Source organism: Euwallacea fornicatus, unplaced genomic scaffold (assembly GCF_040115645.1).
Source record: "Euwallacea fornicatus isolate EFF26 unplaced genomic scaffold, ASM4011564v1 scaffold_81, whole genome shotgun sequence".
Lineage (NCBI taxonomy): Eukaryota > Metazoa > Arthropoda > Insecta > Coleoptera > Curculionidae > Euwallacea > Euwallacea fornicatus.
In genome coordinates this window covers 144986-160589 of record NW_027096049.1, presented here as the reverse complement: position 1 = coordinate 160589, position 15604 = coordinate 144986, and the positions used below count along the sequence as shown (strand labels likewise).

General features: G+C 35.1%; 1 protein-coding gene across 1 annotated transcript; it reads right to left on the bottom strand.

Moving 5' to 3' along the window:
* Positions 1 to 2362: 2362 nt before the first annotated feature.
* On the bottom strand, positions 2363 to 15027 carry LOC136349968 (serine protease inhibitor 42Dd-like). The gene is made up of 7 exons (XM_066301540.1): positions 14928 to 15027; positions 9346 to 9506; positions 9138 to 9294; positions 8955 to 9087; positions 8575 to 8906; positions 8383 to 8521; positions 2363 to 2517 (listed from the first exon to the last, which is right to left on the bottom strand). The coding sequence occupies exons 1-7, from the start codon at positions 14958 to 14960 to the stop codon at positions 2393 to 2395; spliced, it is 1080 nt and encodes a 359-aa protein (XP_066157637.1). The 5' UTR covers positions 14961 to 15027; the 3' UTR covers positions 2363 to 2392.
* Positions 15028 to 15604: the final 577 nt, after the last annotated feature.

Genomic DNA, 15604 nt, shown 5'->3' with positions numbered 1-15604 from the left:
AACTGTATGTTTGAGCTCATAAAGTACTATTTTTCATGGAAACTCAAGATGATACAATTATGATGTGTTACGTCATGTTAAAGATCTCGTCGAGATGGTTCATTTGAGTCTTTGCTTATGAAATTTGGAATTTAATTGCCGAAGTTATCAAGATTCAAAGTGTGAAAAATCACAAAAATTTTATGTTTGAGCTCATAAAGTACTATTTTTCGTAGAAACTCAAGATGATACAATCATGATGTGTTACGTCATGTTAAAGATTTCGTCAAGATGGTTCATTTGAGTCTTTGTTTAAGAAATTTGGAATTTAATTGCCGAAGTTATCGAGCTTCAAAGTGTGAAAAATCACAAAAACTGTATGTTTGAGCTCATAAAGTACTATTTTTCTTGGAAACTCAAGTTGATACAATCATGATGTGTTACGTCATGTTAAAGATCTCGTCGAGATGGTTCATTTGAGTCTTTGTTTAAGAAATTTGGTCCTCATTGACCGAAGTTATCGAGCTTCAAAATGTGAAAAGTCACAAAAACTGTATGTTTGAGCTCATAAAGTACTATTTTTCTTGGAAACTCAAGTTGATACAATCATGATGTGTTACGTCATGTCAAAGATCTCGTCGAGATGGTTCATTTGAGTCTTTGTTTAAGAAATTTGGAATTTAATTGCCGAAGTTATCGAGCTTCAAAGTGTGAAAAATCACAAAAACTGTATGTTTGAGTTCATAAAGTACTTTTTTTCGTGGAAACTCAAGATGATACAGTCATGATGTGTTACGTCATGTTAAAGATCTCGTCGAGATGGTTCATTTGAGTCTTTGCTTATGAAATTTGGAATTTAATTGCCGAAGTTATCGAGCTTCAAAGTGTGAAAAATCACAAAAACTGTATGTTTGAGTTCATAAAGTACTTTTTTTCGTGGAAACTCAAGATGATACAGTCATGATGTGTTACGTCATGATAAAGATCTCGTAGAGATGGTTCATTTGAGTCTTTGTTTAAGAAATTTGGAATTTAATTGCCGAAGTTATCGAGCTTCAAAGTGTGAATAATCACAAAAACTGTATGTTTGAGCTCATAAAGTACTATTTTTCTTGGAAACTCAAGATGATACAATCATAATGTGTTACGTCATGTTAAAGATCTCGTCGAGATGGTTCATTTGAGTCTTTGTTTAAGAAATTTGGTCCTCATTGACCGAAGTTATCGAGCTTCAAAATGTGAAAAGTCACAAAAATTGTAGGTTTGAGCTCATAAAGTACTATTTTTCATGGAAACTTAAGATGATACAATCATGATGTGTTACGTCATGTTCACGATCTCGTCGAGATGGTTCATTTGGGTCTTTGTTTAAGAAATGTGGTCTTCATTGACCGAAGTTATCGAGCTTCAAAATGTGAAAAGTTACAAATATTGTATGTTTGAGCTCATAAAGTACTATTTTTCGTGGAAACTCAAGATGATACAATTATGATGTGTTACGTCATGTTAAAGATCTCGTCGAGATGGTTCATTTGAGTCTTTGCTTAAGAAATTTGGAATTTATTTGCCGAAGTTATCGAGATTCAAAGTGTGAAAAATCACAAAAATTTTATGTTTGAGCTCATAAAGTACTATTTTTCGTAGAAACTCAAGATGATACAATTATGATGTGTTACGTCATGTTAAAGATCTCGTAGAGATGGTTCATTTGAGTCTTTGTTTAAGAAATTTGGAATTTACCGAAGTTATCGAGCTTCAAAGTGTGAAAGGTCACAAAAATTGTTTGTTTGAGCACATAAATTACTCGTTTGGTGGAAAACTTCACGAGATGCAAGCAACCCTTAGGAGTCGTGTTAAAAAGCCGTTTAATATTATTAATAAGGCTTCATTTTATCTTGGTGAGTTTTCTAGATACAGAGTCATTTCATCACACTTTTTTTGTTACTTTTCAAGCTTTGAACCTCAATAACTTCGTCAAATGATCTCCAAATGCCTTCAGCAATGACTCAAATGAATCAGCTCGACAAGCTCTTTAATATATATTAAAGTGGTGAATATGACTGTGCCCAGCATGGCTAACTCACTTAAGCGATTCTTTTTAGCTTTTAATACTACTAAGATTCCTATAATAAGAAAAAAAATTTGTATTCCTAAAAAAGGCTGGAATACCACTTGATTAGTACCAATAGACGGTCGGTTCTGTGATAATGCAGAGGGGATCGGTCGCCTTAACTGCGGTCACCCCTGTCTGTTTGCCTAACCACGCCCTGAATTGCCGCATCTTGGTGATCGGACAGAACGCTACAGACCAACATGGCATGCGGCTATTATTATTAGGGAAGTGCTACCAGTCACAATATAGTGAGCAACACATTAACATCAGAGGATATTTTAATTAAATAATATAGTTAGTTTACGTCATCCATCTCCCCAAAAACAATATTACTTCAGTCATCCGCATAAAATAAATATATGAATGATTGGCGACAAGATATATGGTCTCTTCTATAAGGAATCCTTGCCGAAATACCGCAGTTACTAAAAACAAAAAATTCATTAACACTGCAATAAACGTTCGAGCCAGGTTAGTTAAGGTTAAATCTGGAACCATAGAATTTCCCAGCAGCGTTAAGCACAAATGTGGGTACAAAATGTATGAAAAAAAACTCATATTCATTAAATATATTTATTTAATAAACTGGGAACACGTTATGGCACAGTTAAAATTGCGAAATCCTTCCAGAAAACAGCAAAACATCCTGAAATTTGATGTAGTATATGAAAGGATGATCCACTAAGAATTCTTTAGCAGGTGTATGCCATTTTCTGAGCGAGTCTGTTTCATCCACTGAAATAAACATATCATGCATAATAGAAAATAAAATGAGGACTTGATGTATTAAAAAAAAACAATCAGTTGTTCTATGTTCCTTTGTCATATTATTCTATGCCATATACTCATATACGTGCGCAAATAGGATAAAAGTTAAAAACCAAACGAGTCTCTACACATAATATAAATCGCGCTTATAATGTATCAATTCGTCCAGGTATTAAAACGACATTATCCTTCTTAATGGCATACATGAACGAACGATTGGCGATGAAACTAAAGTCAGCTGAAGGTGGCAGATATTCTGGTTTGAAATAGACTAAAAAAATGAACATAATTTCAACCCTCCTTAAACCTCTAATAACTAGTCGAACTTCTACTAAAGCCCGTAAATGCAGAGGCAGCACCAAATTAATTATTCCGCGATGATTTTAACTTTGATCGCAGATAAGTGAAAAGAACCTTTATTTTGCATGTTCCTGCGGTTAAAAATCCAAGAATTCGTCCTGCTAAAAGGACAATTCCACGGACACTCACGTAAAACTTAAACGGACGATCGGCTATGAAACGCTTTGGAATTCCCGCGTCCGATATTCTATATTCTGTAAATATTGAAAGAAACGCAAATTGTGAGTGAACGTGGATCGGCATCAGTACCCCCTAACCGGTAACACAAAGGATCTAGAAGAAACGTGGGAAAAGTGACGCATGCGTAGGTAAAGCACACACCTACCCTATAAACGATTCGCCCTATAAGTAGCATGACGTCGTTAGGACTAACATAATAGAAAAATCCGTGGTCTGCAACGAAACGTCCTGTAGGTGATTAGGACAACGAAAATGGAACTGTGTGAGTTGAACAAACAATTTGTAAGTAAAATGCGCAGTTAATTAGAACTCCCAGGTACATTCAGGTGACCGTAGAACCACCACCGTAAAATTTTGCCAAAATATGGTCTTTATCGCATGCTTTATATAGGGTGTTCCCCCGGGAACCGTCATTAGACGTTTTAAGAAAACTACGAACAGCAAAGTTACGAAAATTTAGTGGTTAAGATTAAGAGCTTTGTAACGACCACATCTAAATAATTTTCAATGACTTCATACTTCCGATTGTGCCGGAAGTCGACACTCGTTGTTTATGTTAAATATTTATATAAATTTGAATTCAACGTTCAATTTTAATGCAAGTTACTTGAAGGTATCAATGTAATCACATTCTGGTATTATAAAAACAAAAATCCTTTAGTAGGATATGCAGATGCGGATTAGGGAAATAAAGAGATTAAGGGAAACTCATATGCATATGTACGTGCAGGTTTTGTATTTAAATTTCAGGGTGGGACCAATGCTTGAAAAAGAACAAACAAAAATTTGCAACTTGTAACATTAGAAAATTCACAGTGCATGGCACCAGTCAAAACCGGTAGCTGAAACTTATTTGCAGAAGCTAATATGAATGGTTTTCAGCAGTGAGTGTTGGTTGGTGTTGGTACCGATATTGTCGGTAAGTTGGTACGTGACAAAAAAGGTTTCGATCTTCTACTTTTAAAATGCTCTATGGAACCATGTCTTTGCTTGTTGTGGCGGTTTCCCTCCCCTATACTGCAGTTTTAGTCTTTTGATAGGGCTTTGAGGTCTGCACTGAAACAAGCATAAATGTGGTTTTCGGCCTAATTTTTACGGCTTCACCAGATAGACTTAACGGTTGCGCCACCTGTGTGTGCTTTGTTTAGTTACTAAGGCTAACATCCACATTTTTACCTTTTACCATCCGCAATAAATTGTTTTGATCGTATAGCCGCTTATGCAGCATAAAATCTTACGTGTGATATCTCAGATGATCTTCGATATTTGAGACCAGATATTGAGATATTTAAGCAGAGAAGTAACGTATTTTGACGGGTTTGAGCGACTTATTAAAGGTGGATTTCACTCTTTTCTTAATGCAGATGAAGGAAATATGATTTCGTCTATCTGTGTATAATGCATAAAAATCTATATTTATTCAGAAATCTGAAGAAAACTGAACTTTCTGGAATGGTTTTGCTTCAGCCCGCTGGAAAAATCTGAGTGTATTATACAGGGTTATTCGCGCTATACAGCGCGGAATATTGTGTCTAAAATACGAGGCTTTCAAAAGGTTTCACTTTTGGGCTATATAGGGATCTATTATGGCTATTTTTTTAAATTATTTTTATATTATACAGGGTGTCCAAAAAGCTCTAAAAGTATCAAAGTTGTGTTTTTTTAAATGGAACCCTCTGTATATTATTGCATTTTTAGATTTTCCGATCAAAATAAGTGTCTGTTTTAATAAGGTTTACTATACCTAAAACTTAAGGTTTTTTAAATAATTTGAATTTTATCGAAATTTGACCTAATTTTCATGTTTTAAACACATAAGAAGTATTTAAGTTATGCAAGTGTAATTTACAGTGCAGTGTAACAATAGATCATATTTTATATCCCAATCATGATAAACTGGCCATTTTATACAGGGTGTGCAAAAATTAGAACTAATGAAATAAGAACTTTAAGTGACTATAACTTGATTAATTTAAATACAATGCTACAAACTTACCAGGATATGTAATTTTTAATTACCTATTGAATGGTATTAGGGTGTTCATCACTAAGTCTTCGCGTTTTTACAGAATACACTAAATAATTGATCTTTGCGCCATTTGGTGTTATTTAGTTCAAAGTTCTAAATCACATATCAACTATAACATAAAACAGAAAAAAAATATTCATAATAGATGTTCGAAATGTCTACCGTCCATTTCTAGGCATTTACAAATTCTATTTTTAAAACTACTACTAACTCTGGAAAGCATTTGCGGAGTAACAGTTTCAAACGTATCTGTTACACGTGTTTTCATATCCTGTGAAGTTGTCGGAGGCGTATTGTAGACAATTCCTTTTATATATCCCCACAAAAAGAAATCTAGTGGAGTTAAGTCCGGGGATCTGGGGGGCCAATTTTGATATTCATTTCTTCCAATCCACCTTTTTTTAATGTTGGCATTTAAAAATTGTCAAACCTCGCGATGATAATGAGGCGGAGCTCCATCCAATTGAAACCACATAGTGGTTCTAATAGTTAAAGGGACCTTTTTTTTTAAATACTGGAAATTGGTGTAAAAGGAAATTTAGAAACATCATACCATTTAAAGGTCCTTCAAAAAATACGGTCCAATTAAATATGGGCCCAGTATTCCACCCCACACATTAACGGACCATCTATTCTGATTTCTCATGACTCTGTATTCATGAGGATTCGAATCAGAATAGTAATGAAAGTTGTGTCTATTTACAAGACCATTGTTATGGAAAGTACATTCATCACTAAATAGAACTTCATCGAAAAAGTTTTCATTTTCTGCCACATTATCTAACACCCACATGCAAAAGTCTGTTCGGTTGTCAAAATCATATCCATAAAGTTCTTGGCAAAGCTGGATTTTATAAGGATAAAAACTATGTTTTTTAAGAATTGTTGAAACACTTGCTTGACTAATGTTCGTAACTTTGGATATCAAATTTTGAGTAATATTAGGATTTTCAATAACTGAACCAACTACCATAAAAACATTTTCTTCATCTTCAGTGACAGACTTCTTTGTAATAGGTTTCTTGTAATTGACACTTCCTGTTTCTTGAAACTGGTGCAATAATCTTTCAAAAACGGCTGGCTTAGGATGTTTTCTTTCGGGAAACCTTTGAGCATAAACTCGAGAAGCCAATAAACAATTCTTATGACATTCTCCAAGAATAAAAATCGTGTCAATACGCTCTTCTTTTGAGTAAATCTTCATTATAACTATGTAACACCACAACAATATATCAAATAACAAACGATCTAAGCGTCCAAAATTACGAAAAATAATACCATTTTAGCAAAAACGAAAAACAAACTACGCAGACTAAACTGACAGATTAAATAAATTATCTGACATTTTGAAATATCATAGACAACTAGAAATTATACATTGATATTTTTAACTAAATAACACCAAATGGCGCAAAGAACAATTATTTAACGTATTCTATAAAAACGCGCAGACTTAGTTATGAACACCCTAATACCATTCAATAGGTAATTAAAAATTACATATCCTGATAATTTAAAAAATATAGCATTGTATTTAAATGAATCAAGTTATAGTCACTTAAAATTCTTATTTCATTAGTTTTAATTTTTGCACACCCTGTATAAAATGGCAAGTTTATCATGATTGGGATATAAAATATGATTTATTGTTACACTGCACTGTAAATTACACTTGCATAACTTAAATACTTCTTAAGTGTTTAAAACATGAAAATTAGGTCAAATTTTGATCAAATTCAAATTATTTAAAAAACCTTAAGTTTTAGGTATAGTAAACCTCATTGAAACAGACATTTATTTTGATCGGAGAATCCAAAAATGCAATAATATACAGAGAGTTCCATTTAAAAAAACACAACTTTTATACTTTTAGAGCTTTTCGGACACCCTGTATAATATAAAAATAATTTTAAAAAATAGCCATAATAGATCCCCATATAGCCCAAAAGTGAAACCTTTTGAAAGCCTCATATTTTAGCCACAATATTCTGCGCCGTATAGCGTGAATAACCCTGTATAATAAGCATTGTTTGTTTGAAGATACCTAGTGTATTGTTAGTTCATTGTTAACAAGGACTCTTCAATGAATGCATTACGAGAAATGATGATTGGCCTCTCCGAGAGAAACCGAGTTAAGTTTGAGGTTCAGCCAAACTATTTTTTTAAAAATTTATTTTACAGGAAACAACACAAAATGTAACTAACAATACGGTTACAAAAAATTATGATTCTTAAATCTACGTTTTTCCCTATTTATATTAAAATATATGCTGACCATGCATAAGGCTTCCAGAACATGAACTTAATATTAAATCGCAATTAGGGGTAATACGTTTTCTAATCGCAAGTTCTAGATGGTAGTAAACACTACGCAGTTTCTTATTATTTAATTATTAAGCAAATTGTTGTGATATAACTACCGTACCAACAGCCGACATAACACTGGTTTACATTCACAGAGATCGCTGTGTATGTCGGGTTGTCTAGAGTTTTGTTTACACTCCCGATTAGTTTCTCATACAACTGACTATGTTTGTGCCAGTAATGCTTCACTAAGGCTTTCAACAACGACTATCCAGATAGAAATATTAATTATGAATGTTTTAATTAATTTTCCCAGTAAATAAAATTACATGATCGCAAATAACAAAACACAGAAACGGATGGTCTGCTCGAAATATGGGCCTCGCTCCGATTATGGCTGATTTTCTCAATACGACAACTAAAACTAAAAAGAGAATGATTCTTTTCTATTCCCGACGATACGGTGTGAACTGTGCTACTTATCGGAAATAAACGTGCCTAGTGCAGTACCTTTTGCCACACTAATCGAAGAAACACTGATCGTAAAGTACTTAACATTTTTGCTATAATTCAGGTTATAAATTTAGAGGGCAAAAGTTAATGATTGAAAGCAGCAAAAACATGAAGAATCCCAAAAAAAATCACTTACATGCAGTTGAAGCTGCAGCTTCAGTTCCAAACTTGGTTACGTTGATAAAAGCCTTCTGGATCACTGCAAACACCTTCAAAGGTTCACTTGAAATCCCACTAAGATCCGCACTATCGCTGAACACCTTTTTCAACCCTAACTAAAGAAAAGCTATTTCCAAAAACTAATTTCAATGATGAGACTGATTTTTACTCTTTCTAAGATGGGCCTCAAGTTATAATTGCTGTTAACAAGAAAAGATGGCAGAGTTACAGACACATGTTCATACTTGAAGCGTTGGGGTTTAAGAAGGGGATATATGTCTTTTTCTAGGGCTGCAAGCCCCTCGATTTCGTCGGCGAGGACGATGGTCATTGTAATATGGCTATTATAGTATGGCAGCTCCAAGAATTTAGCTTTAAGTGTTGGAGATTCGTAGTACATAAATCCATCTTCTACATGCATCATATCAACTTCTTTAGTGTTTGTTTTGGTTATATAGAAAGTCCCCTTGTTGACATACAAAAACATTTTCTCCCAAGTGCCTAAATATTTTTGGTATTTTAAATGGACAGAAAACGATTATTTCTTACCCTTGAAATGTAAAGCGTTAACTAGGAGCAATCTGATAGAGTCATTGATATCATCAGGTTGAATTATGTTCCTGATTTTGTTGTTGGTGTGCTCCTCCACCCATCGGTTAATTTTTTGAGCTGCTTCGACCTCCTTAAAACTCAAATTAACAATGTTAATTATTGAAAAACTCAACAATATACCTTAGCGAAATCAACATTTTCGATATCGGCGTCATAATTTTCGATGGCTCGCTTTTTGAAACTGTCCAGAATTTGGAAATCGTTATTCACGAACAATTTATTGGCTGAGGATAACTGGTAGTCGTGGGATTTTTGTTTTAACAAAGTAAAGAAATTTCTGCAACGTAAGAAGTTTAGGAAAGGCGCAATGGTAAAAAAAAAAACATACTTAAGGGCTTTTTCAGTCGTTTCTTGCGCGGGTAAATTTAGGGCGGAAGCGAACTCTAGGAGAGTGTCATTCTTGGCACCAGCCGCGGTCAAAGCCAAGATTGCTTCGATCGAAAAAGGGCTGAATATGAAGTTTTGGTTGGACTTATTTTTGAGAATTTCCTGCAATGGAAAGAATTTCCTGATTTATTTAATAAGACTAAACATTTTGATTTGTTAATTTTTTTATAATTACCCCGTAACATTCGTAGGAACTGCAACTTTAGTTTTTAAAACGTCACCCGCTATTTTCGAATCGTTTTATGAAACCTCCTCTTATTGGCGTATACATATACAGGGTGGCCCATTTAAAACTCATCAACTTTCAAAAACATAAAGATTGAAATTTTTTTGATTTGATGTTTTGTTTGACTCCCGTCCCATTTAAAATTCTTGAAGGGGTTGCGATCCCCGAAAAAAAATTCCATTCGAGATATTTCAGGTGGACTGTTTTAAGTGGGCCATCCTGTATATCTAATTTTATCGGGATTAGATACGAAATATTTCCGAGAAAAAATTTCTTTTCTTTATCGCATCCAAAGAAATTAAAATTGGTTAAAACACAAAAAAAAATATAATTGTCTTGTGTATTTTTTGAAAGTAAAGTAAATTGCATTACAGAAATTGCAATTTTTAATTAAAAAAGAGGCAGTGCCAAGTTGTTGCATGGTGAAATAGAGAGGACAGCTCGGTTACCTGATTTAAATCTCCGTAACTTTTTCCTCGAGGGCCATTTAAAATTTCATGTTTATAAAGATCGGCCAAATAGCGTAGTTAACTTGGGGGCTCTTATCGTCGGTGTAATGCAATCAATCAGAAGTAACGTACCTATTAACCACCATTAGGATAAATCATCTTTCTAATCAACCCTATTTGTATTTCTCATGAAGAATTACTTAGTACTCTGTACTAACTTAACCTTTAGCCCAATAACCAAGCAATCAACTGAATCCGGAGTTCAACCATAGGACTTTATGTAAAAATTAATGTTATAATCACCCCTCTATTTGATGAGATGCACGTAAATACAGACTAAGGGTGGTAAAGAGGATTCGGTTAAGAACCAGTTTTAATGTAGTAATAACAGTCGATTATAATATTTACATAGTAGAACCAACGTGTTTCTTTAATAATAATATCTGTTCTCCAGCATCGAGTTACGTTACACGGGCAAGACACCAGTGTTGAAGTGGGATCGTCCATTATGAAGAATACCACTGTGTTGGAATAACGGCGGAACACACTTTGAGCGAATGGTTTAAACATTAAGTAACAATTAATTCTTGCTAGCAATAAATTGTTATTTTGCCTTTGTAACCGAGTTCAATTTGTTTGAATAAAATAAGAGAAAAAAACGTTCTCAAAATTTTTCTTATCTAACCCCAATAAATTTTGATACGTTTGTGTAAGTAAATAAGTGTAGATTCCATTAAAAAAAATTAAATTAAGGGTGAAATTTAAAAAACTCAAATTGAGCTTTATTGGAAGTTTGTGAGCAGAAAAAAGTTTAAAATAATCAAAAAGTGACAACAAATTAGCCTTTTAACTTGCACTTGAAACATTTTTTTGGTAAAAAAATTATTTCAATAGTTATTGCCAACATTCCATAAATATGACGGAGTCTTTATGAGCAGAGAGGTGGTCCGCAGGTGAGAGTTTTGTCCTTTCTCTCGCGTGGTCGCTGCTCGTGGATGACCTGATCCCGGCTCCAAAGGAAGTGGAAGTATCAGTTTATTTGAATTACTTTTCAATCTTTGAGAGCCAATTTTTGGGAACCCGAAGGGATTACAAACTGGATAAGCCAATACACGTAATAAGTTGCAAACCGACAAACTGGAAATACAAGACAAAAGACTCACTCTCTCCGCTGCCTTACTTCCTCCCAGGAAGAATTGTCGAAGTGTGAAGCTGATACAAATATATGCGAAATAAATTATCCAAAGTTCTGAATGGTTACGGTAAGCATGATCGAGTTATGATGATGTAGTTACCAGGTTATTTGGGTTTCTAAGGCACTGAAGTCTACCAGAGAGGCGACGGATTCGACTCTTGTGGGGCGCGGATCACCTTTAAGGATACCCCCCGCAGTTGGGTGAAAGCGCAGCTTCAGAACCGGATGTGGCAAGAGGTTCCTGACGGTTCTGTCGAACGAGAGTGCCCAAACTTTTATATGGTTAAGTAGGCAATCAGCACGACTTGACATAGCAGTTTACATACGGCATGGCCTGTTCTAGATTCACTTGCACGTAGTGGGGATTCCTGAGAACCCGAAATGCTCGCTGAATCTTGAGGAGAAAGAGGAGGAGACTGAGATAAACATGTTCTGTTAGATAACAAACGTCAAATTAACGGTTGATTTGTTCGACACCTGAGATGGAAGACCAACACAGAATACCGCTCTGGGAGGTAGTCAAATTGGCCAGTAACCTGGACGTACTTACCCGAGCTAGCCTGACCGTACTAGAGGACAGAGAGTAAGGTGCAACGTGAGTTTTACGTCGAGTGGGTCATAACAGACGTGAGGTGGTCGTAGCGAAGGCCGTTATCAGTCGACCCAGTTCATTACAGGATAATTCAATGTCAAAATCATAAATAGAAAAATCTATGTATCTGTGAACGTAAAAATTCCTTGGACCACACCCTGCACAACTTTACATTATTGTTACTTGATCAAGCCACGAGCTAATTGTAAACAATTCAATTAGCGACCTGTAAAACCACTAATTCGTAGATGATTCGATGGCTTTAACAAAAAAACGTTCAAGTGAGACCCAAAATGACCACTCCCCTGCAATCAATCCCATAAGGAGCAAATATTATTTTTTTATTGCACTAAGTTGTATATAATAAACACCAATACGGCTTTCGCAAGGGCAAGGCAACAATTACAGCATTAGAAAAAATAATGGGAATAGCAGAAAGGGAAAGAAAAAAACTCAAAAAATATAGAAACTTTGTTTTACCAACTACTGTAGATATAAGAAATGCATTTAACTCGGCATCTTGGAAAGTGATCATTGAAAAACTGGAAAAAGTTGGTATTTTTGAATATCTGGTAAACCTGATTAAGGCGTATTTGACGAATAGAAGTATTATATATGGAGAAGGGAAAAACAAAAAAGAAAAGATGCTTTCATGTGGGGTGCCTCAAGGCTCAGTAGTTGGACCACACCTATGGAATATTGTATACAATGGCGTCCTAAACCTTGCTCTGCCATTAAGTATTGCAAAAATTTTAAATATTTCCTTGTAAAAGATACTAGTTAATGTACAACATTGATATTGAGGATTCAATCAATCAACTCTCAAGTCGATTTCTTAACGTCTTAATTGAGGAAAATAAAGTATCTCCTAAAAATAAATTAAAGATGACTTCTAATAAAGCCTCAACCAGTGCAAACATGCCATATTCCTCGTTAAATTAGAATTTGTTTAAGTCAAGTCTTTATTCTATTAAACCATATAATGGCGATAACAATACGCTTCATAGGATCATCAACCGTTGTGAAAGTTTGATTACAAGTTATTACTTTTTTAAAGATAGCGAATTAGACACTCGTATTGTTGAATTGATTCAGGATAAATTGGTTGATAAAGCCGAAAAAGTAATTGGTAATCGTATGGAAATCAAAGATTGGTTTACGTTGAAAAATTGTTTGATTCAATGTTTTTCTGATAGAAGGGATTCAGACAATTTAGTTCAGGAACTAACTAGGGCAAAACCCATCAAGGGTGAACCTCTGTTGAATTTCGGGAATAGGGTTCAATTAATTTTAAGCAACGTTATACAACATATAAATAACGATAACGCAACATGTGCAATGCAAAAACAATGCGATATTAAACACCATGAAAGGATAGCTTTAGATACGTTTATTGGTAGCTGTTCGGGAACATTGAAAAATAATATGCACCTCAAGAAACCAGATAGCCTAGAGGATGCAATGGCTTATGCTTACGAATTTCATAATTTCCAATCGCTTTACGGTGTACTGGATGATAATATACACTGACTTTCAAAAAAACCGCAACACCAAAATGAACGCATTGTATGTATTTGAAATTTTGATATGATTTTAGAATTGTAAAGAGAAAAAAATGATAAAAATTTCAAGTTTGCATTCTAGTGCGATATGAATTTTTCCTTTACTATTTTATCTGTGACGATCGTTCTTTTTGAAATTTTTTTTATAGGCGGATAGCGATAAAGGTATTATTGTTAGTGCCATATTGAATGTGTGGTAGTGCAAAATGCCTCGTGTACACCAAAATGCAGTTTATCGGCAGTTAACTCCCTTTGAAAGGCGAAGAATTGTTGGTATGCATGAGGCACGTTTACCTTTCCGCGAAATTGCACGTAGATTAGATCGAAACGCATCAACAGTGCTAGGAGCTTGAAGAGATTGGTCTAACGAAGGATCAGTAAATCTTCATCGTGGTAGTGGCCGTCCAAGAATGACGAACCAACGCGAAGACCGGCGACTTCGTCGTTCAGCGACAAGCGCCCCGGTTGAAACAATTCCGTCTCTTGGTGGTAACTGGTTAGCCACCCTAAATCGAAGGGTCTCCCTTAGTACGATGTATCGCTGAATTCGAAGTTTTGGACTAAATTCATATCGTCCTATGCGTCGGCTTCCATTATCACGAAACCACAGGGTGGCCCGACTGAAGTGGTGTCGTCTGAGAGTGAAATGGGTGGATGAGTGGAGAAGAATCGTGTTCAGTGATGAGAGCCGATTTTGTTTATAGCGATCTGATGGACGGTTACGTGTTAGAAGGGGCAGAGGAGAGCGATTAAATTTGGACTTTTTGGAAAGGCGTCATTCTGGTTTAACACTAGGTGTCATGGTTTGGGGTGCCATCTAGTATGGTAGTCGGTCTCCTCTTATTTTCATTTATGATAGACTAAATGCTCAGAGGTACATTAATAGTGTCTTAGAACCGGTTCTTGTACTATACATGCACAACCATCCTGGAAGCACATTTCAACAGGATAATGTGCAACCACATGTAGCTAACGATACTTTGAGGTATTTGGAAGCTGAAAATTTGGATACTTTGCCTTGGCCAGCTCGGTCTCCAGATTTGACCCCAATAGAGCATGTATGGGATATAATGGGTCGGAGACTTCAACGTTTAGCTCGCCCTCCATAGACCATAGATGAACTCCGCGAACAGGTACAGATTGCCTGGGATACAATACCACAGGAAGATATTGACAATTTAATTTTAAGCATGCCACGTCGCTTACGGGAATGTATTAATTTAAGAGGAGATACCACCCATTATTAAATTATTATAAAATTTTTTCACTTACTCACAATAATTTTCTTTTGATATTTTGATCGTTTTTATCTATTACCCGACCCAACGTAATGCCAAAATTTCAAACGTATACGATGTGTTCTTCTTGGTGTTGCGATTTTTTTGAAAGTCAGTGTAGATAAACGATAAAGACCGTATAATGTTAAGAGGTCAATTCGGCCCCCACGGGCTATCGATTTTAAATTTTTACCACTTGTCTCTATCACTCAAAGGACTTACCACATAAAATTTCAACTTCCTAAGTTTCACCATTCAAGGATAGACCGGGGTCGAGGGTGAAAACTTAAAACATTATATCTCGGGAACTATTCATCGCACAGCCTGGGGCAAAATGGTGCGTTCTTCAGTAAACACCTTCATGTTTTCATATACTTGTAGATTTATCGGTTGATGCCAAAGGGCCGAGATCTCAAAAAAAAACTTAGGTGATTTTAGAAGAATTTGCACTTTTGTACACTAACCATTTTTGCACACTGTTAGAGGGCCTCTCGAAGTATCTACCCGCGTTGAATCAGATTTGTACCAAATTCAGTATTTGGGATATAACGATTCAAAGTATACGCAGACCACAATGAAAAAAAAACAGTATTTATCGCAATTAATAATTTTTTCTCACTTATCGCCTTAGTGTACCTATACCCATAGCAATAAACTATTGTGCCTAGTGGTGTGTACCTAGTACGTATATATACTTGGCAATTTTCGATTAAGTTTTCGCAATTTTTAAAAATTTATTGTTAGGTCGTGTAGTATGAAATGAGTAGATTCTCGAAATGCCACGTTCAACTGCGAATAACTTCACTCTAAATCTATATTTGGACTTGACTTTTTTATGTGGAAAAGGCACATTCTTCCTCTTTCGATCAGAGTTTAAAGTGTTAAAAATTATTGAAAAC

Bases quoted from the DNA above. Each gene is read 5' to 3' on its own strand.
- LOC136349968 (XM_066301540.1), bottom strand. From the start codon at position 14,960: ATGGTGAAACTTAGGAAGTTGAAATTTTATGTG. The intron at 8,907-8,954 runs GTAAGAAATAAT...AAAAATATTTAG, and splicing joins TAACGCTTTACATTTCAAGG to GCACTTGGGAGAAAATGTTT. The intron at 8,522-8,574 runs GTAAAAATCAGT...GCTTTTCTTTAG, and splicing joins TGAGGCCCATCTTAGAAAGA to TTAGGGTTGAAAAAGGTGTT.